Source organism: Budorcas taxicolor, chromosome 17 (assembly GCF_023091745.1).
Source record: "Budorcas taxicolor isolate Tak-1 chromosome 17, Takin1.1, whole genome shotgun sequence".
NCBI lineage: Eukaryota > Metazoa > Chordata > Mammalia > Artiodactyla > Bovidae > Budorcas > Budorcas taxicolor.
Genome location: NC_068926.1, coordinates 71,492,713 through 71,519,404, shown reverse-complemented (window position 1 = coordinate 71,519,404; position 26,692 = coordinate 71,492,713). Strand labels below are relative to the sequence as shown.

General features: G+C 59.7%; 1 protein-coding gene across 1 annotated transcript; it reads left to right on the top strand.

Annotated features, from left to right (window-relative positions):
• On the top strand, positions 1–26,692 carry UPB1 (beta-ureidopropionase 1). Its single transcript, XM_052654911.1, has 10 exons — positions 1–104; positions 5,879–6,050; positions 7,411–7,498; positions 11,575–11,669; positions 16,197–16,358; positions 18,051–18,220; positions 22,451–22,532; positions 23,622–23,664; positions 24,867–25,021; positions 26,609–26,692. The coding sequence occupies exons 1-10, from the start codon at positions 1–3 to the stop codon at positions 26,690–26,692; spliced, it is 1,155 nt and encodes a 384-aa protein (XP_052510871.1).

Here is a 26,692-nt window from a genome sequence, read left to right as displayed (position 1 = left end):
ATGGCCGGGTCCGGGTTTGAATCGCTGGAGCGGTGCTTGGAAAAACATCTGCCACTCGGAGAACTGCAGGAGGTCAAACGCCTTCTCTATGGCAAAGAGACCAGGTGCGTGAGCCCAGACGGGCCAGGCAGGGAGCTTGGGGTGGGGGTCGGGGGCCCCTGGGGCCAGCGGGTGTGGATCTGGGGGACCACACGGGGGGCTTCCGGGTCTGAAGGGCTCTGCAGGGGCGGTGGTGAATCCTGGATTGGCGAGCTGAGACCCTGAGTTCTATAGATGGGACCTCAGCTGCACAGCCCAGTGTGACCCTTAGAAGCCTGGAGGGAAGGACAGTTTTGCTCTTTTGTGCTTTCCCTGTGATCACCCAGCTTTCTTTCCAGCTTCCAGTGACCCGCTCCTTCCCCGGCACCAGGCCTGTCCTCTGGCTGGCTGTCTAGGTCAGCACCTCCAGCCAGAGCCCCCATCAGGCCCACTGGAGGTCCTGCCCCCCAGCTCCTCCTTCCTGCAGTGACCAGCCTCTGGCAGGTCCTGGGATGGAGAGGCCTCTGAATCTGGTTGGCGAAGGGACCTTTCCCACTGGCAGGTCCCAGGAGTTAGTTCCCATGCTCGGAGCTAACTCCCAGCCTGCTGTGGGCATCGCTGGGACTTTCCAAGGGCAGTGCACTCTTGGACGCCGGCCGTGCAGGGCTGGAAGACACTTGCCCTTCTGCTCCTGTTTCTCTTTGGTCCACTTTTCTCAAAGCAACCAGAAGATGTAACTCATATCCTGTTTAAAACTCTATAAGGGATTCCCACGGCCCTTAGAATGAAATCCAAACTCTGACCCTACGCAACTCCTGACCAGATATCCTTCCACTTTCTTGCCTGTTTGTGGGCTCCCCCCATCCAGCCACACCACACGCTCTCTGACCTCGTAGCAGTGACCTTGAAGTGCCTGGTCAGCTCCCCTGAAACTGGAGGGGGTTAATTGGATCAGAGGGTCCCAGCCACCAGCTCATGTGGCGTTCTGGCAGGGGTGGGGACCGGACCTCAGAGCCCCAGGTGTTTTCACAGGTAGTGGATAGTAAAGGGGGAGCTTTTGGGGTTAGCGTGGTGCAGAACTGTGTCCAGAGGGCTCTTCATACTCAAAGAGGGGTGCCTGGGACTGCCTACCCTCAAGGCCCCTCCAGTGGGCTGATGCTGGATTACTGCTTTCCATGCCACCAGTGAAGGCTCACGATGGGGGAAACCTCTGAGAACTGGGGCTCCTAAGGAAAGTGCCCTGAAGCAGGGAGTATTTAAAGGTGAGGCAGGCAAGTTCCCCTGGGAAAAGGCAGAGCTTGCGGGTGTCAGAGAGAGTGCTGGGAATAGAGAAGTTTCCCGCGTAGGTGACAGGCCAGGACCTGTTCTAGAGCTCAGGGTAAAGGACTGCCTTGGAAGAAGGACTCTGTGCACACATTGGGATCACTCCAGAGTAAGGAAGGATTGGCGTGGAAGCCAAATTCCGTTTATCAGTGACCACCAGGCCCCTTCCTGGGGCTTGGCTCACAGCAACTGAGTCAGTGGTTCCCCTTTCCATTCTTTCTATTTTCCCTCTTCTTGGTTCTGTTCCAGCCTGTGTTAAGCCCCTCCAAGCTTCACTCTGGGGTTTTAACCGTTTGTACTTACTATTGGGTGGGGTTTGGCTATGAACAGATTGCGAAGTGAAGGTGGAAAATTACTCATTTAGAAGTTCGTCTGTTCGTGGAACTTTCCTGGAGGCCCAGTGGTTAAGAACCACCTCCAGTGCAGAGGGGGTGGGTTCAGCTTCTGGTTGGGGACCTAAGATCCTGCACGAAAAGTGAAAGTTTTAACCGCTCAGTTGTGTCTGGCTCTTTGCGACCCCAAGGACTGTAAACTCTGTACATGGAATTCCCCAGGCAAAAATCCTGGAGTGGGTAGCCATTCGCTTCTCCAGGAGATCTTCCCGACCCAGGGATCCAAGCCAGGTCTCCTGCATTGCGGGTGAATTATTTACTGTCCAAGCCACCAGGGAGACCCCAAGATCCCACTTGCTTAGCGGCCAAAAAACCAAAACACAAAAGAGAAGCAACATTGTAACAAATTCAATCAAGACTTTAAAAAAATTATCCACATAAAAAAATGTATTTAACAAAGTCTTTTGTTCATTTCTCATGGGCCGACTTGGGTATGGCTGCCTCTGTGGGGGCCTGATGGAGTCCTCCCCTAGACTCCGCCTTCGCTCCACGCAAGACCGGCTCCTCTCTGAGTGCTCACTGCCCCCAAGACAAAGGTGACGCTTGGCAAGTGTTTACTAAGTGAGTGAGCTAAATCGGCCTTTGCTTGTGCCAGACAGATGAAATCCCCAAAGAACATCAAGGCACGGTTCAAGACAGCCAGAACCAAGAAGCATTTATTCATTCAACAAACATTTATTGAGCATTCATTTTTGTCTCAGGCACCAGAGGTCCTAGGATGAGTTAGCCACGGTTCCTGCCCTCAAGGGGCTTCCGTCTTTTGCAGGTTGTCCTGCGCTGCAAGGAGGCATGCAAGGGGAGCTGAGGGGTGTACATGGATGGGGTTGGGGCAAGCGGGGGAGGCTTCTGGGGCGCCAGGCTTCAGCTGTGTCCTGAAAGAGACTGCGGAGTTGGTCCAGAGACAGGAAGGGGCTCCGCTGCTCCGGGCCAAGGCGCAGACAGCAGGGGACAGGCCCGTCTGGGGGCTGTGGGTGTAGAATACTGTGGGGGCTCGCCCAGGAGAGGAGGCGGGAGTAGTCGGGGTGGATCCTGGGGGCTCCTCCTCTGCAGAGGAGGCAGGATTGTCCTGGTGGTGCTGGGAGCCTTCAGAGCATTTGCAAAGGGCAGGTGGATGGTGGGGAGGCCTAAACCGGGCAGAGTGCCTGGGGGCAGAGAGGAGGAAGGGTTCCAGAAGTCTCAACAGGCGGTGCGGCAGCCAGCCTGGCAGAGGGGGTGTGGGCCCTTGGGTGGCCCGTGTGGGTTCACCTGATGAGGCGCAGCTGGAGGGCAGGCTGGCGCGGCGGGGGTGCTCTGACAAATGGCCGTACGCCGCGTGGCTTCAACCAAGGAATTGTATCCCCGTGGTTCTGAAGACCAGGAGCACAAACGGCAGGGTGTTGGCCGGGGCACGGTCTTCCAAAGGTTCTGGGCAGCGTCCTCCCAAGGCTTTTCTGGTTTCTGGCGGCTTCTGGCATTCCTGGGCCCGTGGCGGCATCATGCCGGCCTCTGCCTCTGATTCCACACTCTTTTCTGCCCGTGTCTCTCCTCTGGGCCTTCCTTTAAAAACCCAGCACTGGCTTATTCGGGCTCCCCCAGGTAATACCAAGTGATCTTATCTTGAGATCTTTAATGCCGTCTGCAAAGACCCTGTTTTTCCCAAAAAGTTCCCAGTCACGAGTTCTGGGTGTTAGGATGTTGGGCGTATCTTTCCTGGTGGGAGGGGTGCACAGGTCAGCCCACAGCCGGTTACAAAGACTCCAGAGAGGTGGTGGGGGCTGGCTTGGGGTTGTCCTAGAGACGGTCATTGCAGGTGAATGGGTGGGTGCAGAGAAGTCTGAGGGGCCGAGGAAGTGGGAGACTCCAGAGGCAAGGATGTGAGGTTGCAGGACCCGAGGGCCAGTACCGAGGAGGCAGCTCAGACTGGGGACAGACTGTCGGGCGACTCAAGGAGGTCTGGAAGGGTGGGGACCACAGGGAGTACAGGTGGCTTTAGCAGTCAGAAGGCTGCTGCTGCTGCTGCTAAGTCACTTCAGTCGTGTCCCACTCTGTGCGACCCCATAGACGGCAGCCCACCAGGCTCCCCCGTCCCTGGGATTCTGGTGCTTCCTAAACAGGAGAGGAGAGACTCAAACAGCTGTCATCGCGAACTGTGGTCGGTCTGCGGGAGATAGGGAACGGCGCCCAACGGGTGTACAGCGCCAAGCGGGTGTACAGCGCCAAGCGGAAGAGTGGAGCGCACAGAAGGGCACCTTTGTGCGTGTGACACACACGGGAAAATGCTGGAAAGAAGCGGCAGACGTTGTTGAGGGGCTGTCTCCAGGCTCCGGGAGGGAGGGGAACTCGTTTGACATTCTCTACCGTTTGAGTTTTCTTTTTTCCCCTCCCCATGAGCCTGTGTTTCTTTTGTAACAAAGCTCTGGTTTAATTATTTAAAATGCAGATCCATTAGAGGGGAAGGAGAAGTTCCAGAAGCCAGAGGTTGCCAAGGAAGCAGGGGCTGGGCTCCCTTGGGCAAGGCCTGCCTTGACCCCAACTGGAAAGGGGTCTGTGGGGCCAGGACAGGAAGTGATGGGCTTTCCTTCTTGGAGTCGTAAGTGAAGCCCTCAGGGTGGGGGCCTCAGCCACCGGGTGAGGGGCAGAGAGCCTGCTGCAGGCACCAAGGGAGGGCTGAGGGCAGCAGAGAGCCCACGTGTGAGGTCCTGGTCCGTTGGCTGGGCTCCGTCCGCCGCGGCTGTCTGTCGCCCCACCGCCTCCGTGAGCCGAGCCCCTTGGTGGAACCAGGACACGGTTGGGGGGTGCATCTTGAGGGCCAGGTGGGCTCTCCAGGAGGAAGTGGGGCAGGGCCGGGTAGGCCAGGATAACAGGAGGGTAGGGAAAGCCTCCAGGAGGTGGCCCCGGGCCTCGGGGCCGGGTGTCCCCAGGGAGCTGGGGTGGGGCGGGCCGGCCAGAGGCTGCAGGACCAGCTTACACCTAGGGGGCTTGTGGACCTCCAGCGAGCTTTCCCAGCCGATGTCCTCCTCCTGGCTGAGGACAGGACGCTTGCCTGGCCCCCCGCTGCAACGGTGACTTGTCCTGGGGGGCGGGGACAAGTCTCTGAGGCCCCCACGGCAACAGGAGACATGGTGTGGGCTTTGCAGCTATTTCTAAACTGTCGCAGTGCACGGAGCCCTGACGAGTTTGAAAAGCAGGCTGACTGTCAGGGCGGAACCCAGCTCTGAGCTGTCAGGGAGCCGTCACAGAAAGCGCCTGGCAGGGGGCGGTGGCAGGGGGGCTCGGGCTGACAAGGCTGTGATTTTGAAAGAAACGTCGTTAAGAAAGGGATTCAAAGTGGGAGAGGAGTATTATTAGATAACGGCTGTCAGGCAATTTTCTGAGGCATTCTCAGGGTATTTCGTAACCCTCTCGCCCCCTAGATGGTCAGCTCTTCCTGGGCCCTCTCCTGCAGGTTCCACCCCTGGGTGGGGGCACGGAGCGGGCGTCAGCGTTTGCCCTTTGGCCCGTGGTCACTTTGGTGGGAGGTTTTATCAATAATCCACTTGCCTCTGTTAATAAACCACACACCGGGATGAGCCCTTCAGCCTTTGGTCTGGATGCCCGGGCCCCACCTCGCCTGTCCGGCACCGGGCTGGGAGCTGCCCTCTCCGCTGGGGGTCCTGGCAGGGCAGGGGTCCCCAGATGCTCGTGACCCTCCATCCTGCTATCAGTCCTGGCCTCCTGCTCGCCTGTCTCCTTACAACCTGCTGTGACCCCCCAGCTCACAGAGCCCTCTGACTCCAGTCCACAGATGTTTGGGGGACTCCGTCCCCTCTCACCTATGCTGAGACTTTAATCCCCACCCCTGATTTCAGCAGCTTGAACATCAACCTCTTGCCTAGGTTCCCTGCCGCCTCGTCCCCCTGCCCTCTGTGGGGCCTAACCACTTGGCCTGCCGGCTCCAGAATCCGGGTGAAGCCATTCTCCACCCGCCAGGGCCCTTGGGGGTGGGGTGGTCTCCCGTCCTGCAGCCCCGCCCCAGCTTCCCACACGTGGTCGCGGCCCTGGCCAGCTCCTGAGCCTTCCTGCCGGGACGCCGCATGCACCCCTTCTCGGCTGGAGGAGCGACTGCGGGTGTCGTCAGGTGCTGCGGACCCACTCAGCTCATCTGCCCTCTGCCTTCCTGCGTCTAGGAAGCTCGACCTGCCCAGCGCGGCTCTCGAGGCCGCCTCCAGAGGGGACTTCGAGCTGCAGGGCTATGCGTTCGAGGCCGCCGCGGAGCAGCAGAGAAGGCCCCGGACCGTGCGTGTGGGGCTCGTTCAGAACAGGACCCCGCTCCCCGCGGACACACCCGTGGTGAAGCAGGTAGGCCTCTCCCGCCTGTAAGACTTGGCCACGGTCCCCGCTGGCCGACCAGCTGCCCTGCCCTGGTGTGGCGCCCCCCCCCACTGGCCCTCCAACCATGTCCCTTGCTTTTCTCTTTCTTTGGCCCCTACCGCTTTCTCCGCCTCCCTCTCCTGGGATGGAGCTCAAGTTGCCAGGGAGGAGGCCACCCTCGGGCTCCTGCGCTCTCTGTTGGAACCCTGCCTCTTGGGCTCCGGCCAGCGCACATGTCTGTCCAGCCCGTGTGCCTCTGCCTGGCTCCTTGGTGTGGGAGTCACCCGCACAGCCTCCATCGGGTTGCAAATCTGTCTCCTTGGCCAGTCCAGGTTGTCAGGAGGTCATGGCGGGGCAGAGACGTGGTCCTTACCTCCCCACCCACCTCCAGCACCTAGGAATGTGCTCCCAGCCCAGCCTCTGCAGGGCCCTGTAGGGGCGATACCCGGTGTCTCTGGGTTTCAGCCTGGCCCCACCAGGTTCCGCTGGTCTGTCTCTAAACAAAAACACTTCCAAATGTCTCCTGGGAGTCAGACAGCGGGCTGAGGACACGGATAATTTGAGGATGCCTCTCCTAAGGAGCTCGTTGGGTCATGAGATGGGAAAGCCCAGGGGAGCGGCGCTGCTGTCGGGGTGCACGTAGGCTGGGGGGCAGCCCAGGTACCCCGATTCTCGCCCCCACCATGGACGACACGTGAGAACACACGCTGGGCAGGTCTGGTCGGGGGGAGGGAGGATGTTCTGGTAGAGGACGCAGCTGGGCATCCTTGGAAGGTCAGGAACATGCGGGGACAGAGCTGGCAGGACTGGGCATCCCCACAGCTGCAGACGCAGGGTGTCCTGAGTGACCGGGGTCCCAGGGCTGGGGGCCAAAGGGGGAGGTGACCCAGAGGACGGCTCTGGTGTGTGCTGGGCCCCTCTCTCAGCAAGCAGCTCCCATCTCAGCAATGCCACGAGGCGGGCAGCCTTCTCCCTATTCTCCAGACAGGGAAAACCCAGGCTCAGCGAGGCGGCGTCCAGTGCCTGAGGGACCCCAGGGCCTCTGCCCCTCCACCTTTGCCCATGGCTTCGGGCCTGAGGACTGTCCCCCATCCCAGAACCTCCCACCCCGCGCGTCTTCCTGGAGCGGGCCCGGTGGGGGATGGGCGTTAAAGTTGGCCTTAACCAGTAGAACCCGAGGAGAAGGAAATGGCAGCCCACTCCGGTGCTCTTGCCTGGAGAATCCCAGGGACGGGGGAGCCTGGAGGGCTGCCGTCTGTGGGGTCACCCAGGGTCGGACGCAGCTGACGCGACTTAGCAGCAGCAGTAGAACCCGATGGGCTCTCACGCTCGCTGTTTGACTTGCCAGGTCGCCGCCCTACACAGACGCATGGAGGCCGTCGTGGAGGTGGCTGCCATGTGTGGAGTCAACATCATCTGCTTCCAGGAGGCGTGGAGTAAGTCCCTCTCCCGACTTTCTCTGCCGCTTGCAAAACCGCACTGTCTTACCTCCACGTCGCCGAGAGCATCTGCTGCTGCTGCTGCTGCTAAGTCGCTTCAGTCGTGTCCGACCCTGTTCTGCTTTCTGTCCCCGCGCATTTGACGGCTCTGGGGCCTCGTGCCAGTGGAATCCTGCAGTGTTTGGCCCTTGGTGTCTGGCTGGTCTCGCTGAGCGTCGTGTTTCAAGGCCCGTCCCTGTTGTTGCGAGTGTCAGACTGCCCTTCCTTTCCGTGGCCGCATAATATCCCATTGTTTGGATGGATCCCGTTCACTTACTCTTTCTCCCACCCCCGTCTTATCTTTAGTGGCTTGAATAATCCTTGGTGCATGACAGGTGCTAGAAATATTTGTTGGGTGGTTTAACCAACTTCTTCTCTTTCTTGGAAAACTCCCACTCATCCATCAAGGCTTAATGTGGACACCCTCTCCTTTGGGGGGTCCTGGGGGCTCCCCTGCACAGAACTGAGCACCCCACCAGGTTCCCATTGAGGGTCCCATCTTGGCTGGCATCTCCTGAGGGTAGGGCAGTTTACCACATAGTAAACCCAAGCCCCTGACCCCTCACAGGAGCACTATCCGCCCTCCTGATAACATCTGGCCTTATCATATGATTTCACTTCAATTCAACAACCTTACTGACCCTAGGTCTAACAACAAATATACTTAAAATATACCAATGATGACGGGGCGGGGTCTAAGCCCAGAGCGTGCCTTGAGGAGCGCTGGTTCAGTGAATGGGGGACCCCCTTTTCCCTCTGATTTGCAAAATGTGGTTAGAACTTTGCAGCCAGCCTCCCCCAACCTGCCTTCCACATGCGGCTTTTGAAAGTTTGTTTACACTACAGGGGTTGTGAAAACAGGAAAAGAAACCATTCAGATGGAAATGGAGAAATGTGGAGAGCTTAGCAGCCTGAAACGAAATCGGAAAGGGAGGTCTTATCCTCTTGGGGCCCTTGAGTCTCTCCTAATGCTCTGAAAGCTGCGAGTGAGCGGTCATTAGGGATCTTTCTTTGTTATCAACAGCGTTCTTGTTGGCTTCCTTAAAATAGCTCATCCGTCTTCACCCAAGGAGCCTGGGGAGTCTTGAGCCCGATGCCGAGGCCCCCGGGGCTGCTGCTGGCAGAGTCCGCTGCCCACTTCGCTGCCTCCGTGGGCCACGTCCCGGGTGGCCGAGATGGTTGTGGTGCCACCGTCATCCCAGGTTGCCAGGGACTGGAAGGGACTGGGGAGCCTGGTGCCCCGCTTCCTCCTCTGTGGGATGAAGAGTCACGCTCACTTCACAAGGGTATCGGGACAGGCTGCCTCTCATCAGGCCTGGCACCGTGCTGGGCACGCAGCCCGGGTTTGGGAAAGACTGTGACGACTTAAAAAAAAAGTGCACCACGTGAGAGTTAAGTTTTATTGGGGGCAATATGAGGACTGCAGCCCAGGAGACAGCCCCTCAGACAGCTCTGAGAAGCTGCTCCGAAGGGGTAGCGGGGGAAGGTGAGTCTCTGTGTGATTTTGGTTACAGGGGAGCGCACGCGTGTGTGTTTCTGGTAGAAAGTTTCTGCTGATCTCGTGAAGCTTCTGTTCAGGGGGAACAGTCGTCACCACGAAGGATTCTCGTGCTTTTCTAGACACGAGGGCATACAGGAGCTGGCTCGTAACATCAGCCTCTGAGAACACCTACCTCCCTGAAGACCTGTCCTGCCAGTTTCCCGGGGCAGAGTGCCCCGTTTCTGCTCTGACAGTGAACTCCTGCAGGGGGTGCTGGGGGTCAGCAGCTGCCACAGCACAGTCATCTACTGCTTGCAGAGGTACATGGCAAGCCCTCCATGCAGGTGCCAATTTGTGGTCGCCAGTTGATGACAGTGAGGCCACACACGCCCTGTGCAGCAACCAGGTAAAGGCCTCCTCGGCCACATCCCACAGCTTTCCCACAAACCTTCGCTGGAGGCCGGTCGGTTTCAGAGCTGTCCAGTGGCATTAACACTGTGCAAATGCCAAGTAAATAGTTGCCTCTGTGTGGCAACCTCAAGTTCTGCTTTTTCGGAATGTTGTGGCTTTTTTTTTTCTCAAACATTTTCCACCCTCAGCTGGTGGGGGAACCCACAGGTACAGAGGGCCAACTCTGCACGGAATTGGTCCGAAGAAGGAATTCAGTGCTCCAAGTCACGAAGGAAAAGACAGCAGCTCGGCAGGAAGTGGGCAAAGGGTGCGGAAGACATCACCTGGAGGATGAGTCCAGAAGAGCCAGTGACCACGCGGCCGGGGCTCCAGCTCGCAGGGAACCAGGAGAGCGCCAGCAGACCAGCGGACGTGGAAGCGAGCGTGCGAGGTGGCGGAGCACGCTCGGCCGGAGTGCGCGCCTCCCTGGTGCCTACCCGCTGCCGGCCCCCTCCACCCCCACAGGGGAAACCTCCGCTGAGAATCTGGTGCCCTGGCATTCTTTGAATCGTTACCGCACGCGTGTGTACCTGCTTTTTCTCTTTTTTAAAGCACACAAACCTCAGTGAGTTATGAACCTTCCTGTTGAGCTGGCCCTCTCGATGGTGGGGCATCATCTATCCAGAGAGGACAGAAAGCATGCTTTTATCCCCGGAGAGCACTCAGCCCATCCAGCATGTCCCAGACTTCTGCTGGGGCCATTACACGAACGGCTGTCCTCGTTCCTGAAGAGGCCTCAGCCCCCGGGAGGAGGAGCATTCCTACGGACGTGGGAGGGGACGCTCGGACACCGTCTCCAAGAAGCCTCGGCTGTGCTCGTAGCAACCTGCAGGTCGGCCAGCAGTTTCTGGCTGTACCTTGTACAGAATTGTTCCACATATGGTTTAGCCGCTAAATCGTGTCTGACTCTCGCAACCGCATGGACTGTAGCCCCCAGGCTCCTCTGTCCATGGGACTTTCCAGGCAAGAGTCCTAGAGTGGATTCCCATCTCCTTCTCCAAGCGGATCTTCCCGACCCAGGGATCGAACCCGCATGCCCCACATTGGCAGGCGGATTCTTCACTGCTGAGCCACCAGGGGCTCCCTCTGTGTGTGTGTGGTTGACCTTTCAGTAGCATAGACATAGCATAAAGTGACCATTTTAACCATTTTTTGGTGGGTTCAGTTCCGTAACATTCAGCGCACGCACATTGTCGTGTAACCATCGCCACCGTCCGGATGCAGAGCCTTCTCACCTGCCCACTGATGCTCCAGCCCCTTGAACAGCAGCCCGTCTTTCTGCGCGCCCCCCAGGCCCGGCACCCGTCCCTCCACTCTCTGTCTCCGTGAACCTGCCTGTCCTGGGCGCCCCATGTGAGTGGACCCGTGCAGCGCTTGTCCTTCTCTGTCTCCCTTATTTCACCACACGCAACGTCTTCAGATTCATGGGGTTGCAAAGAGTCGGACACGACTGAGCGACTGAACTGAACTAATGTCTTCAGGGTCCACCCATGTTGGAGCAAGTGTCAGAATTTCCTGCCTTTTTAAGGCTGAATAAGGTGGCTCAGCAGTAAAGAATCCGCCTGCCAACGCAGGATACGTGCGTTCGAGCCCTGGGTCGGGAGGATCCCCTGGAGAAGGAAATGGCCACCCATTTCAGTATCCTTGGCTGGGAGAATCCCCATGGACAGAGGAGGCTGGCGGGCTACGGTCCACGGGGTCACAAAGGGTCGGACGCGCCTGAGCACACAGCACAGTATCCCACCGAGTGGGTGGACCGCCGTCCAGCCATTCGTCCGCGGGTGGACACAAGTCGTTTCCGTCTTCCACCAAGTGGGTGGACCGCCGTCCAGCCATTCGTCTGCTGGTGGACCCGGGTCGTTTCCATCTTTCGGCCGCTGTGAGCCTGGGTGTGCAAGCGTTTGTTCAGCTTTCTGCTGCAAGTGTGTCTAAGACCGTAGGCAGGATGGCTGGCCTCATCCCCTAGAAGCCGGGAAAGGGGAGGGTCTGCCCGTCGTCCATAGCCGGGGGTGGGCTCAGAAGGCAGGCCCCCCACACCAGGCCGAGGGGCCCCCTTCGGAGGCCCTGAGCCTGGGTGTGACTCTGGCCTTTCTCCTCTCCACAGCGATGCCCTTTGCTTTCTGTACAAGAGAGAAGCTTCCGTGGACGGAATTTGCCGAGTCGGCGGAGGACGGGCCCACCATCAAGTTCTGTCAAGAGGTAGGACGTTAAGCGGCCTTCAGCCGGCAAGCCAGCCCTGGGGGCGGCAGACACGTGCGGGTCAGAGCGTGGCCGCCCCGGCCGGGATGGTCCTGCCCCAAGGCCAGTGCGCCCTCCTGGCTCTGGTTTTGCAGATAAGAGTAGATAAGACTATTTATTGCCCTTTTTTTTCCTCAAGTGTCCTTTCACTTGAAATCAGTTTCAGAGCCGGAGGGGCCCTTCATGCCTTTTTAGAAAATGACATTAATGAATTCATGTTATTCGTGGCTGCGCTAGGCCTCCGTTGCTGCGTTGAGGTGAGTGGGGGCTCCCTCGAGCTGGGCCCCCCGGGCCCCAGGGGTGCCAGCTCCGGCGGTGGCCATTCCCGCTGCTGTCTGGAGCGTGGCCTCTGTAGGGAACTAGGTTTAAGGAAGGTTGAGAAGTGCTTGCAAACGAGACTCTCAACCAGGGCTAAACATTCTTGCAAACGAGGTGTTCAGCTAAGAATCCTGTTTGTTCCCGTGGGAAAAGAACATTTCTTGCACACAAGGATGTTTCTCTGATTCCTCAAAAGGAGCAGACCCTGGGACAAAACGGATTCTAAGTTGATAAGGAAGTTCCCCAAAACACAGTCTTCGCTGCAGTAAATAAGTCCAGGTAAAGGTCATCTCGCCCTGCCCCTGCGCTCTGTATGGTCTCTGAATCACAGTGCTTGGCAGCTTGCCCTGCAGGTTGTTGTGCAAGGGATATAAAATAAAGCAGCTGTAAGAAGCAAGGGTTAAAATATAAAGATTCAAACCACTCTGCAGTGTTGGTGTTTCATTCCGTCGCCAGCAGGCCTCACTAGTCGGGGTGCACAGGTTCAGTTGCTCTGTGGCAGGTGGGATCTTCCCCAACCGGGGATCGATCCCGTGTTCCCCGCATTGGCAGGCCGATTCTTCCCCGCTGGACCCTCCAGAGAAGTTCCCCGTCGTGGCTTTTTAAGTGAGGGAGCTGCAGCCCGCAGAGGCGGCCTGGGGGTGACCCGCCCAGAGCAGGGTCTGCAGCCGGCAAGGGGCAGCCCTGGCACCTGGGGACTAGGGTCAAGCCTGCGTCCCTGGCCGGAGCCCTGTACCCCACTTGCTGGGGCCTGACAGGTGTGGCCCGTCTCATCAGTGTAGAAACCGGGCCTCATTTTTCTTTATTTAAACCTCATAGTGTGTTCCAAGATTCTGTTTCTACGCATTGTCCAGGAAGGGCGGCTGTGTGGAGGCAGAGAACAGGTCGGTGGCTGCCAGGGGCTAAGCGGGGAGAAGGGGTGAGCAGGGATGCTCACGGGGACGGGGTTTCCGCTTGGGGCGTCGAAAACTTTCTAAAATTAGCTTGTGGTGTCGGTTGTGCAACTCTGAGTGTACTGGAAACCACGGACTGCCACCCTTTGAAGCGATGGACTCTGTGCTCCTTGAACTGTCTTCATGGAGCGGCCACCCCCAAAACCCCCATGACGTCCCTCATGGTGGCTTATGCTCACTCTCACCTCGGAAAACTCCCGTCATTCCTACGGAAACTTCGGGGCTTTTGGAGCAGCGCTGTGACCACAGTGATCCTGTCAATACCGAGCCGTGACTCCAAGCAGCCCTCTTCTCAGGCTGCAGGGGGACGCCTCCCAGCCACTGGGTCGGTTCTGTGCCTCAGACAAGAAGATGACAAGGACGGGGCGGGAAGTGATCGCAGACAGCGTGCCTGAACCAGGACGGGAGGAAGAAAGGGCAGAAGGAGGATGGGAGTGCGCTGGTCCAGGGCACCCGTGTCCACATCGAGGGCCCCAGGGCCACGGCCGCCCCTGCGTGGCTCCTGGCATCCTGTGGTACCGTCACCATCCTGTCGCTGAGGTCGGGGGTAGCAACGGGCTGAGCACAGATGACCGGCTGGGGCTGCTCCTCCTGGCCCCCAGATCCTGCAGGTCTCATTTGAGACAAAAGGAATCTGGTATCCAAGAGTTACATTTGGTTGGGTTCTGGGTTTCTGGGTTTTTTTGGGTAGATGAGACATATGATTTTTTTTTCTTTTTTCTTTTTTTTGGCTGTGCCAAGAGGCATGTAGAATCTTAGTTCCTCAACCAGAGGTTGAACCTGTGCCCCTGCAGTGGAAGTGCAGTCTTAACCACTGTGCTGCCAGAGAAAGCCCTGGTTTTCTTCTTTTTATTGCGCTAAAAGGGCTTCCCAGGTGGCTTGGTGGTAAATAATCTGCCTGCCAGTGCAGGAGAGGAGGGTTGGATCCCTGGGTTGGGAAGATCCCCCGGAGGAGGAAATGGCAACCCGCACCAGTACTCTTGCCTGGGTGCTGTCAGGGACGAGGAGCCTGGCGGGCTGCAGTCCGCACGGTGGCAGAGTGTGTGGCGTGCCTGAGCGCGCACACTGCGGCAGAAACCACGTCACCGGTCACCTCAAGCACTCCTAGGCATCCCGGTCAGGGGTGGTGAGTGCCTTCACAGCGTTGCGTGACAGGCCTCCGGAAGTCGTCGTCTTGCAGGCCCAAAACCCTCCAGCCACGTATCAACCCCGCTCCACCTCCAGCTGCGGGCACCTGATCCGCTTGGTCTCTGTGAATTCGACTGCTTTCGATGCCCCACCTGAGTGCACGTCTGCAGTGTCGGTCCTTTTGCACCTGGCTGGTTTCACTTGGCATGACGTCCTCAGTTTCATCCACGTCAGAGACCACAGCCATTTCATCCATGGGCCAGGACCGCCTTCCTTCTTAAGGCTGGACAACACTCCGTTCAGTCCATCCTAAAGGAAATCAACCCTGAATGTTTGTTGCAAGGACTGATGCTGAAGCTCCAATATTCTGTCGACCCGATGCAAAAAGCCAGCTTATCAGAAAAGACCCTGATGCTGGGAAAGATCGAAGGCAGGAAGAGAAGGGGGCAGCGGCAGAGGATGAGCTGGTTGGATGGCATCACCGACCCGATGGGCATGAGTTTGAGCAAGCTCCGGGAGGTAGTGAAGGACAGGGGAGCCTAGTAGGCTACAGCCCAGGGGGTCACAAAGAGTTGGACACAACTGAGCAGCTGAAGAAAATGACAGAATTCTGCACTGCAAGCAGGCGTGAAGCCACTCAGTCGTGTCCGAGTCCTTGTGACCCCAGGCACTGCAGCCCGCCAGGCTCCTCCGTGCATGGGATTTTCCAGGCAAGAGCACTGGAGAGGGGTGCCTTTGCCTTCTCCAACTGGGTGCGCACGCCACGCTTTATCTGGTGGGGTTGCCCCCTCCCTTGGCTGGCGTGAGCCGCACTGCTGGGGGCACGGGTGAGCACTCTCACTCTCCCGCTCAGCTGCCAGCCCTGTGGCGCTTGCGTTTAACTCCGTGAGGAACCCAACATCATTTATACTCCTGCTGGCATTTTATGAAGGTTCCCGTTTCCCCACACCCTTGTCAACGCTCCTTATCTGCTTTTTTCGTTTTGTCTCGTTATTGCCTCCGGGTCTGAAGGTCTGTGGGAAGTGGCGTGAAGGCTTGCTTTTGTTTTATTTGTACTGCGGGTTCTGTGATCTTTGTCGAGGGGTCACAGGGTTGGAAAAAGTAAGACTTTGCTCTCTGCACCCTTTAGAATTAGGAAATCAGCCTTAGCCACACTAGAAAGGTCCCCAGGGCTATGTTCAGTGTTTCAGAAATCCTGATATAACCCATATACTGCTGATATAAGCCCAGGCTCATGGAAATGTCAAGTGATTTGATTCTGACTAGAACTGTTTAAGTGTAGACTGCTTAAGAATCGGGAGAGTGGGATTTCTGTGACGGTCCAGAGGTCCAGGCTCTGCACTCCCCCTGCCGGGGGCAGAGCTCAGCCCCTGCTTGGGGAGCTCATATCCTGCACACCAGCTGATCCCAGGCCAATATTACGTACAACCAGCGACTACCCGTAAAAGTATAAACCACAACAGAACAGAGAATGCAAAAACGCAGCCAGTGGGAGACTGAAGCGCTCTCTCCTAGATCTTGGATCAAGGAGAAATCAAGGATGGATTACAGCATGTCTGGGAGAAGAAGATTATATGAACATGTCATATTCAAGCAACGCAAACTGATGGCATCGAATCGTGCCATTTGAAAAAAACATCTAAAATCAGAATAAAGTATCTCGCCTGTTGGCGCAGACGACGTCGTTCGGTCACTAAGTTGTGTCCCACCGTTTGTAACGTGGCACACAGTAAATGACGTGAAGAAATGGTTCTTCTCGCTTGTAGGACGCATTTCAGGTCTTTGGGGAGATCCAGAAGTGGGATCGGGGGTCGGGGGTCATTCTGGGTTTACTTTTGGGGGCGTGGCCCTACTGTTCCCCACAGCAGCTGCACCGGCCGTCCACTCCCAGCGGGGGTGCCCGAGGACGAGGCCGGTTCCTGTGTAGCTAAGCTTGGGCATCAGAACAGCGCTGGCATTTGGTCTTTAAAAGGACGAGCGTGGAGAGAGCGCGGAGCCCAGACGTTATCTAGGAGGACCCTCTAATCCTTCCGTAAAAACGTCCGATGCGCGATTTGAAAGGAGGGTGGCGCCACGTCTGTTTTTCCAGCTGGCGAGGAAGCACGGCATGGTGGTGGTGTCCCCCGTCCTGGAGCGAGACTCGGCCCATGGGGACGTCCTGTGGAACACGGCTGTGGTCATCGCCAGCTCCGGAGCGGTCCTGGGCAAGACGAGGAAGAACCATATCCCCAGAGTGGGCGACTTCAACGAGGTGAGCCACCCCGCCTGGGCCCGTGAGCAGCCCGGCCGCCGCATGGTGTGACTTCCCTGTGTCGCCCTGCGTCACGCGGGCGGCTGGGGTACAGTGGGCATCCCGGGCGAGTCCTCACGTGTCTTTAGCACAGAGGGCTATGTTCTTGCATATATTAATATTTTTAAAAATATAACCCGAGTTGGCCTCCTGGAATTCTTCTTGAAAGTAAGGAGCATGTTTTCAGGTCTACTATGACCTGCTTTTCTGGATATTCATTCTGCTCAGTTTTTTGAGAGTTTGATATTGAAACTCCAGCTAAAAATTTGTTTACTTTAAAAAAAAATTGTAAACTGTATGTCACTCTGTCCTCTATTTTCCAAGTCTCCCGTCAGTGTGTTATCACACTTCCATAATTTAAAAAAGAAAGAGGGAAAAGAAAAGCAGCGCATGAGTTAAAACCAGAACCGACCGTGCACACGCATGAAGCGATTGCTGGGCCCTGCAGGCCCTGAGCGCCTCGTCCGTCAAGGTCTAGTCCCTGTTTGGGGGTGGGTGGATCCTTGTCTGGGGCTCCCCCGGGGTCCGAGTGTCAGGTGGCCGTGAGGGCTGCACGTCTGAGCACAGGTGTGTAGGCTGGGGCTTCGGCCCGTGCTCAGGGCCTAACTGGTTGGCTGTCCTAACTGGTTAACGCCCATCGTGGGTGGAGGGAGGTGGACGTTGGCTGTCGGGAAATGGACCTCACCTAATGCCTGAGATCTGAAGTCTGAACTGGGTCTGCAGTAAGTACAGCTGTTCAGGGTGTGACGCCCTCTGCCCTCCCCAGCTGCTCCCAGGCCGGTCGGGCAGACGTGAAGGGGTGTGCAGAGCTGGCCGAGGCCCCCAGAGGAGAAAGAAGCACCCAGCGTGCCCCAGGGACCGCTGGAGGCGGGGGGCAGTGAGACGTGCCCCCGAGCCTGCTCACTCTGGGCTTAACCCTGAGCTCCCCGCAGAGAGCGACTGGCTTGTCTCGGCGCACCAGGACCTGCTCGCATGTCCACGCGGTGCACACATCCTGGCTGCTGCCCAGCTCGGCCGAATTTTGAGGTTAACGGGAGGAGGCAGAGGCAGGGAGCAGACCTGCGTGGGACCCTGGCCGGCACCCCGAGGGGGCTGGCGGAGTTGCCAGGACTGTGTCCTGCCTACCGGCCGTGGGAGACGTCCTTGACCCCAGGCAGTGTGTCCAGGGAGGCCCATGGAACAGGTCACTCCCTGGGAGGAATTCCAGTCTCAGATCGGCCTTGGTCGGTGGCTCAGATCACACATGATGGCGTGTGCCCCCACCTCAAGCCAGCGGGGTACAGATGGCTGGTGAGGATGTTGACCCCACGCCTCAGCCCCTAGTGGTGCTGGGATGAAACCTCACCCAGTTTATCCTTGACAGACTGCGGGGAGAAGCTCTGGGGGCTTTCTGCCGCGTCACCGCAGGTCTGCGGGCAAGTGCTCCAGCCGTGGTGCTTTCCCCTCGGGCGAGCTTGCTTGTGTTGTGCCTGGTTTCAGGTTTGGGTTTTTTTTTTTTTATTTTTAGTTTAAGTGGTCTGAAATTTTGGAGTTTAGAGTCATACCAGGAGTGTCCCTTCGGGAGGACGGGCGATGTTTTCATTTTTCTGTCAAGCCTAAGGAAAGGGAAGCTTGGCGGCTCTGAGCATCCGTCCGCGGCCCTCTGTCTTCCAGTCCACATACTACATGGAGGGAAACCTGGGCCACCCCGTGTTCCAGACCCAGTTCGGGCGGATCGCCGTCAACATCTGCTACGGGCGGCACCACCCCCTCAACTGGCTGATGTTCAGCATCAACGGGGCCGAAATCATCTTCAACCCCTCCGCCACCATCGGAGCGCTCAGGTCACTGGGCCTAAGGGGCTCGGCGGGGGCCCGGGGCCAGGTTTCGGGGCGCAGAGGCGGGTTGGGTGAAGAGCAGGCAGGTGCCCACCGGGATGTGCAACATCCTCGAGCCCCGGGGCAGTGAGTGCTAGGGTCAGCCAACTTAGGCGTCCGTTACAGTCCCCGCCTTGAAGAGCTGAGGGGTCTCCCCAGGTGGTGCTATGGTCACGAACCCACCTGCCGATGCAAGAGACGCAGGAGATGCAGGTTCGGTCCCTGGGTCAGGAAGACCATCCCCCTGGAGGAGGGCAGGGGAACCCACCCCAGTATCCTTGCCTGGAGAATCCCCACGGACAGAGGCGGCTGGCGGGCTGCAGTCCCCAGGGGTCGCCCAGACTCGGACACGCCATACTGAACAGCAGTGCCCTGCTGCGAAACACCGTCCTTGGCTGCGGCGAGGTCTCGGGCAGGGCCCGCTGGCAGGATTCGGGAAAGCTCCCCTTCTAAGGGCCGGAGCATCGGGGGTTGCCCGAGCAGCTTTGGCTCCCCTCCCGTCCGCGTGGGCGGGCGACGACGGAGGGGTCCGAGCTGAGAGGGTCCTTGAGAGATCAGTCAAGGGTCTCTGCCACCTGCGTTTACCCAGCCACGTGGTGTTAGCCTTATCCCTGAGCAGACAAAGCTGCTGTCACAGGGCGGGGGGTGGGCTCCAGGGCCTCCCCGGGGCGCTCACTGGGCTGCAGTGACCGGCACCAGCGCCCTTTCCTAGCTTCGCCCTCCCCAGCAGCGCGTGGTTTCCAGCTTTGCCTCATCAAGAAGCAGGAGAGCTCCGGGCATCTGTGCGAATGCCTCCCTCCCCAGCTCGCTTCCCCCAGAGCATTCCGGGGTCTGCCGTGTCATCGGGGCGGGGGGGGGGTGGCGGGTGTGGGGAGGGGGAGTGTCCATCCCCAATGGAGGGGGGCAGCTCGCGGGCAGCCTGCAGTCCCCTGGGGGCCCACCCTGTCACTCCTGCCCTCGCTCGCCACAAGATTTCCGAAATTTAAATATGGGGACATAGCTGTCATTTCACCTCGAACTTGCTGCTGAAAGTGGGGCCCCCTCCCTCAGCGCGCTGATCTGCACGGCTGTCCCTTACAGAACGACCCCGTGCTGTCTGTGTCTGGGGGAGGGGGCGCTCTTGGGCACAAGGGGGCGGTCACGTCTGGGGTCTCCTCCCCACCCCTAGAGAGGCAGCGGGCAGCGTGGCCACTGTGACAATGTCCCCTGAGAGTCGTGAGGAAGAGTGGGTCCTGGTCGTCCAGCCAGCAAGCCTGGACAGACGGCCCGGGCCACGCCGCGGAGCAGCCACGTGTTAACACAGCGAGCGGCATCACCCAGAGGGGTCCCTGAAGCCAGTGCCCCCCGGTGCACAGCCGCGCGCAGGCTGGGAGGGACGCAGCCGTGGCCTGGACTCAGAGGTCACCTCTCTGTCCGAGCACTTCTGGGCTTTTATCAGCCCCAGTTAAGCAAACAGAAGCTGCTCAACATAAAACAGGTGTGATGGCTTGTGACCTTGGCTTGTGAACTGCTGTCCATCTTCCTTCCTTGGACACCAGTGGTCCCACCCACTCGTGCCCTCCAGGGAGGGTGTGTTTCTGCTGGCAACTGAAGTGCTGAAGGGTCTTTTGGAAGCCCCGTGTCTGAGCAGCTCCCATAGCGTTCACCCCGCTCAGCCGCTCAGTCATGTCCGACTCCGTGCAACCCCGTGGACTGTAGCCCACCAGGCCCCTCTGTCCATGGGATTCTCCAGGCAAGAAGACTGCAGTGGGCTGCCATTTCCTCTTCCAGGGCATCTTCCCGCCGGAACCGTGTCTCCCGTATCTCCTTCCCACTGAGTCATGGGGAAGCCCTTACACCCTGACCAGATAGTTACAGCCTGAAAACCTTAGCTTGAGGGCACTTTGGTGAGAGCAGAGGAAAGCTTCCTGAGTGAAGTTGCTCAGGGCCATGCGATGGACAACAGGGAAAAGCTGGAAGGAAGAGAGCGCTCACGGTCAGCTCCTCTCCCCCAGCGGATATCGCCCAGCCGTTCTGGGGCTAACACAGCTCCATGATCCCCGCCTGTGAGCGGAAAGGACGTTTCCAGGCTGGGCTCAGAACCCTGCCGAGACTCTTCTTGCCGAGGATGGCCGTAGAGTGTGGAAAACGGTACAGCAGGCGGTTCACTAGGACGGGGGGACGCAGGGTGAGTTTCCTAAAATACTGAAGGGTTGTTTGCGGAATCGATGCTGAGGGTTTACAAGCAGGAGGCCCAGCAAAGAGCCACCAGCTGCACAGCAGCCTCGGCTCGCAACTTCTAGAAGCACCCATCCCCTTCTCTGACATCTCCCACCTCCTGTATCAGCACCCCTCCCCACACACACACGCCCGTGCGCGTGCAAACACGTGTGTCGTCGCGGGAGTGGGCAAGGTGTCCGCACGTAGGGTCCCCCAGTTCCGAGCACCCAATGGAGGCACAGTGCGGTTTGATGAACCGAGTCACCGTGAGCCCTGCAGCCGAGTGGTCAGAGGTTTCCGCCCTCCCACCCTTCCCTACTGTGGCTGATTTCAGGGGCCGGTGCACCGCGCCCGCCCGGCCTGGCCCGGCCCGGCTCTCAGGAGCCTCCAGCCTCGTCTGAGAGCCTCGGTGTCCTGCCGGCCGGGGGTTGGGTCCTGGCCCCTCACCCTCCCTGGAGAACTGCAAGATGCGTGCTTCCCGGCGCCTGCTCCACACCTGTCTATTTAATTCCCGAAAATGTCAGCGACGGGCGTGTTTCTGTAAAAATCCTTTCTTACAAGTTTTGTCAGCTCAGCCGAGCAGCTGGGGGGAGAAAAACAGGAAAATGAGTCCCTCCGTCAAGGCTGGAATTCTTTTTCCCCCTCCAGACTCGTGAATGCTGCTGAGAATTAGGCTTGTGACAAGCACCCACCCACCCCTCCACCTACTCCCCGGTCTCAGCCAGGTGCACACTGACAGGAAGGCTCTGGGGCCCTCCGCTCCCAGGCACCCCGTGCTTCTGAGTGGGCTTGCAGCTCTGCACCCAGAACCCCGACGGCACTATTCCTCAGACCACCAGTGGCCAGCAGGCCTGCTGAATTCCATGGCACATTTTGCTGGTGGGCTGCGGACGGACAGGTGTCCGCAGGAGCAGTTTCCCACGGAGCCCCCCCACCCCTGCAGGCGCTGGACCCGGGGAGCTCAGCTGTGCCCGCGTGGGGATGTCCCCGTCCTGTGCCCGTAGGAGAACCAGGGTGGGGGGCTCTGCTTCGAGGCTCAGGGTTCAGAAGAGGGAAATGGGGGGGCAGCTCAGGGGAGGTGATGCCCGCCTTCAGCCTGAATTCCTCTCAGGTTTACTATTTGCTGGCCTTGAAATCTTGCCCCGCAGAGACAGATGGCTTTGCAAAGCGGCATGACAGGGCTCCCCCTGGTACCTCCAGTGGTAAAGAACCCACCAGCTGAGGGTTCGACGCCCCCCTACCCCGGGTCTGAAAAATTCCCCTGGAGGAGGAAACGGCAACCCACCCTAGTACTCTTGCCTGGGAAATCCCGTGAACAGAGGAGCCCGATGGGCTACAGTCCATGGGGTCGCAGAGTGTCGGATATGACTCGTACTACAAGGGTAGGGGCTGGGGGGCACACAGGCCCCCAGGCCCCCAGCTCCCTGCTGATGTTTACTGGCCTGGGGGGCGGTTCCTGACCCCACCTGGGAGGAGGGAATGAGGCAGAAGCAGCAGCTAAGGGGGTCCTGCCAGGTAGCACCCCCTAACCCGCCAGACGCTTCAGCTGCCGAAGAAGGGGACGGATGTTTCCTGAAGCTGTGAGCTGATGCTTGTCTGCACAGCCTCCCTTTGGGGAAGCTTCAGAAAAGGAAACTTAGGGCGAGGATTTCCCTTTTTTTTTTGACCGCACCCATGGCCTGTGGGATCTTAGCTCTCCGACCGGGGATTGAACCCATGCACTCGGCAGTGGGAGAGTCTTAACCGCTGTGCTGCCTGGGGGGCCCCAGGGCGAGGCTTTGATCCAGGGCTGCCGCTGGTGCGTCGGGCGCCCTCCACACGGCTGCTTTGGCCCGAGCCGGGGACGAGCTGGCCTGTTGGTGGTGGGTGTGGGGTCGCCCGTGGGCGCCGTGAGCCCCGCGGCAAGACTGGCACCTCGGCCGCATCTCAGGGCCGAGCGTCCGCTGAGTCAAAGGCTGGGCGGTCGGCAAGCTGGCTCCTCTCCTTCCCCTCGCGCAGTGAGTCCCTGTGGCCCATCGAGGCCAGGAACGCAGCCATCGCCAACCACTGCTTCACCTGCGCCATCAACCGCGTGGGCCAGGTGAGTCCCTGAGGCCCAGCCTCCGGGGACAGCCCCGGCAGGGGAGGGGATCGAGGGATGAGGCAGGAAGCCCAGCCGCTCCCCCGGCAGAAGCCAGGCGGGAGGAGCGGCAGTGGCGGGGGCCCAGGAGGGGACCCCGGGGTCGCATCCCCTCTGGGCACACACGCCCCACACCCCGGGGTCCCGGCACGGGGAGCCTGGCCGGGCCTGTCTCCGCGAAAGCTGGCACTGCTCACGCCCTCTTGAGCTTGCAGCTGAAGTCATTTTCAAAGGCTCTCAGCCCATGACCACCACCCAGTACCAGCTTTCTTCCCGTCCTCCCCCAAACCTTGACCTCAGGCACCGAAAGATTTGAGTACAAACACCGGGTATTTATTACGTAACAAATCCTCTTCCGCATTCTTGCTAATCAGATGTCAGACTCTACTCAGAGCATCTGATCAGCCTGAGATAACCCTGAGTGGGTCCACAGGAAAGAAACTTGGTGTTTTAACCAGCCCGTACGTGGCGCCCCCTCCTGGCTGGACGCGCAGTCGTGGGGAAGGCATCGAGAGCGGGTATCCCTGCTGCCTGCGCTGACCCCAGGCTGGGCGTTGTGAAGCCCCAGATGCCCTCCACGGCCCCAGAGAGCCAGTCTCCACAACGGCTTTCTCTTCTCCCAGCAGACGATAAGCTGCCGAAGGCAAAATCGGGGTCTTTCCCCTAGGGCTGGTCAGATGCCCGGCTCGCCGGGGGGCTGGGACTCGGGGGGCACAGTTCCATCAGGCCGGTCCACATGGCTGTGACTGTCCTGGGTCCCTCGCCCCGGCTGACTCTGATGAGCGTCCAGCCAACGCCCCCTAGAGGTGTGTCTTGTGTGTGCAGGCTAAGCCGCTTCCGTCTCGTCTCTGCGACCCCGTGGACTGCAGCCCGCCAGGCTCCCCCGTCCCTGGGCTTCTCCAGGCAGGAACACGGGAGTGGGCTGCCATTTCCTCCTCCAGGAGACCTTCCCGACCCAGGGACCGAACCCGCGTCTCTTGCGTCTTCTGGCGCTGGCAGGAGGGTTCTGCACTCCTAGCGCCAAGTGTCTTACCTCGGTTTCATTTCCAGGAGCACTTCCCAAACGAGTTCACCTCTGGGGATGGCAAGAAAGGTGCGTCCAGCTGACTTTCCGTGGGGCTGATTTGGGCAGGGGAGAACCTGGCTGTCCCTTCTCCATCTGCTGTCTCCCAGCAGGACCCACCCCACAGACCGTGTCTGCACACCTGCCCCCTGCCTCTCTCGCGTGGACCCCAGATGAGAATGGAGTAGGGACTGGGGTGGAGATGGGCCAAGCCGTGGGGGTGCCCTCTGTGAGCTCCCTGAAATAGGGGTGCATATCCCACCCTGCAGACCACACCCCTCACCCCCCAGCTGTCCAGGTGCCCCCGGAGCCCAGCATGGCTGCCTTGGGTTCCTACCCACAGCTTGTTTGGCTCTGCGGGCAGGGCTGGAATCCGCCACGCCCGGCCCCTCCTCTCTGGCCTGGAATGTGGGAGGGGGCCACCCCCATCTCCAAGGAGGTGTCTGGGAAGCAGAGCGGGGCTGAGCAGGCGTGCCTCCCACAGCAGTATTTCCTGAAAGAGCTCAGATCCCCCCACTCGAGGCCTGGGAGACCGGAGCCTCTGGCCCCGCGGAGGGTCTGCCGGCCCTGGGTGGCACCCGCACACTCCCCGCACACCTTCAGGGTGGCCGGCACCCCGCTTTACTGGTGAGGGGCCCGAGGCCCGGAGGGGGGTGAGGGCGACACGGCTGGGCGGGGCCGAGCTCACCGTGGGGGCCACGTGACTCCCTTGGGCCGCGGTGGCTGATGCTGGGAACCAACACCTCTGCCAGGGAGGCCGTAGACCGGTTCCCGGGGTCGGGACCCCCTGGTGGTCCAGGGGCTGAGACTCCGCATTCCTGCTGCGGGAACTGGGTTCAACCCCCGGCCAGGGGACAGGATCCAGCATGCCGCAACTACAGAAATAAGCAAACAAACTATACGCGTATATGTGTGCGTATCAGAAAAACAGCATTTTAATCTCAGTTTAAAGATCCCACGTGCAGCACCTAAGACCCAGCACACCCAAACACATAATAGAAATAAATCAAAAATAATAAAAAGAAAGGTTCCCGAGGCAGAGGGGAGGGCGTTGAGGGCGACTTGCAGCCAGCGGCCAGGCGTCCAGGCCTGACGGGGGAGGCAGGTCCTCGGGGCTGCAGCAGCTGCTGGGTAGAGTGTGGGGGCCCTCGTCCTGGGCATCTCCCCCACGTGGGTGCAGAGACCACCCGCGTCTGCATGCGCTCACGGGCCTTGCGGTTGCTGCCCCGCAGCTCACCGGGACTTCGGCTACTTTTACGGCTCGAGCTACGTGGCGGCCCCGGACGGCAGCCGCACCCCCGGGCTCTCCCGCACCCGGGATGGGCTCCTGGTCGCCGAGCTGGACCTCAACCTGTGCCGGCAGGTGAACGACATCTGGGGCTTCAAGGTGGGTGTCCAGGCCCCTGCTCCTCCGTGCGGCCCGGCCCGCTCCCAGCACCAGGACTGCGTCGCTCCGGGTGGCCTGAGGGCCAGCCGTGTGGGCCCCCTCCCCGAGCTGCACAGAAGGCCGGAGGCTGGGGCCTGGGAGGGGAACCACGGGGTCAAACACTGCCGGGGCAGCAGGCCTCGATAAATTCCCCACTCATCTGATTTATTAGATTCTGGGCGCCTCCAAGCAGGTTCATCTCAATTTCATCTGTCCAGAGAGTAGAGTGGCTTGGCCTCACTAATCCTCTTTTCCTTCCCAGGCACTTGCACTTACCACAAGATGAATGCGTGTGTCTGGCTCTGCCCGTGGCCAGGCCCCAAGGCTGGGCCCGGACAATGGAGGGAAGTGGGTCGAGGAGGGAAGTGGGCCTTGGCGGTGCCGCTGCCTTGCGAGCCACGTCAGCTCCCTGCCTTATGCGCCCGCTTGTAAAACAGGAGGCCTGGGCCTGACACCCCGTAAGGAAGGTGGCGGGTCTCCAAGGCTTGTAAGTGCCCGCCTCCCAGAGTGGGATGCTTGCGGCCTGGGACCCCCCCCACCCCGGAATACAGCGCGTCAGGCACACAGCTGGAGTGTCGCCGTGTTAGCCTCCCGGGGTGTTTCCACCAACTCCGCACCTGCTTCTCAGCGCAGACGTCACATCGTCATGATGGGATGCCGGCCCAGCGCTCCTGGGCGGGGGCGGGGGCGGGGGTGGGGGTGGGGTGGGGCGGGGGTGGTGCCGGGGGCCAGCCAGACGTGGGCTCCAGGCCCGAGACTCCTGTTTCTGTGAGCATGGGTCCTTGGGCACATTCCCTGAGTCCCAGGGGACTGAGCAACAGGGCGCTGCCCACGCGAAGGTCTCCCGTCTCTCGTCCTCCTGGGAAGCTTAGATTAATGCCGGATTCCGCACGGATGGGAAGCGGGAGCCAGAGAGCTGAATGGCTTCTCATTAGTAACACTCTGAAAGCGGAAGCCATCCGTGCCTGTGATGACGGGCCCCCGCTCCTGTCAGAGCCTTGGGAGGGAGGGGGCGGTGGGAAGGACGGGGTGTGAGCGCCCTGGGTGGGTTTTCCTGCCGCGCCCCCAGCCTCTCCCCAGCCGCTGTGTCCAGGATGAGACGCCGCGTGCAGTGGGTGGCCCTCCAGAGCCAGGCCGCCGGGGTGTGGATCCCGGGGACCCACTCCTGCCAGTGATCGGCCGCAGGTCAACCCCTCTCGGGTGGAGGCGCGGGGGGCAGGACTGCCCTCCGCCCCCTGCCTGGGAGCCCGCCACGCCTTCTGGTGGAAGATCACAGAGGTGCTCCAGCAGGAGGGGCCGGGGGCGTGGGTCACGTCGGCCTCAGTGATCCTCGCCACCGCCTGGAATCGGGGTCGGAGGGGTCACACCGGGGTTGGGGCGGGGGTGGCGTCTCCGAATCCCAGCCTGAGACCATCCCGGCCTCCAGCCCGCCTTCCGGTCGCATTTCTGTCCCACAGCTGCCTTCTAGTGGCAGCAGGAGAGGTGCGCGAACGAGGGCGGTTGGAATGAAACGGGAACCACTCCAAGTCCCGCTGTTTTCGCTTTCAGATGACGGGCAGATACGAGATGTACGCTCGGGAACTTGCCGAAGCTGTCCAACCCGACTACACCCCCAGGATTGTGAAAGAGTAG

Bases quoted from the DNA above. Each gene is read 5' to 3' on its own strand.
- UPB1 (XM_052654911.1), top strand. From the start codon at position 1: ATGGCCGGGTCCGGGTTTGAATCGCTGGAGCGGTGCTTGGAAAAACAT. The intron at 105-5,878 runs GTGCGTGAGCCC...TCCTGCGTCTAG, and splicing joins CTCTATGGCAAAGAGACCAG to GAAGCTCGACCTGCCCAGCG. The intron at 11,670-16,196 runs GTAGGACGTTAA...CTGTTTTTCCAG, and splicing joins CCATCAAGTTCTGTCAAGAG to CTGGCGAGGAAGCACGGCAT.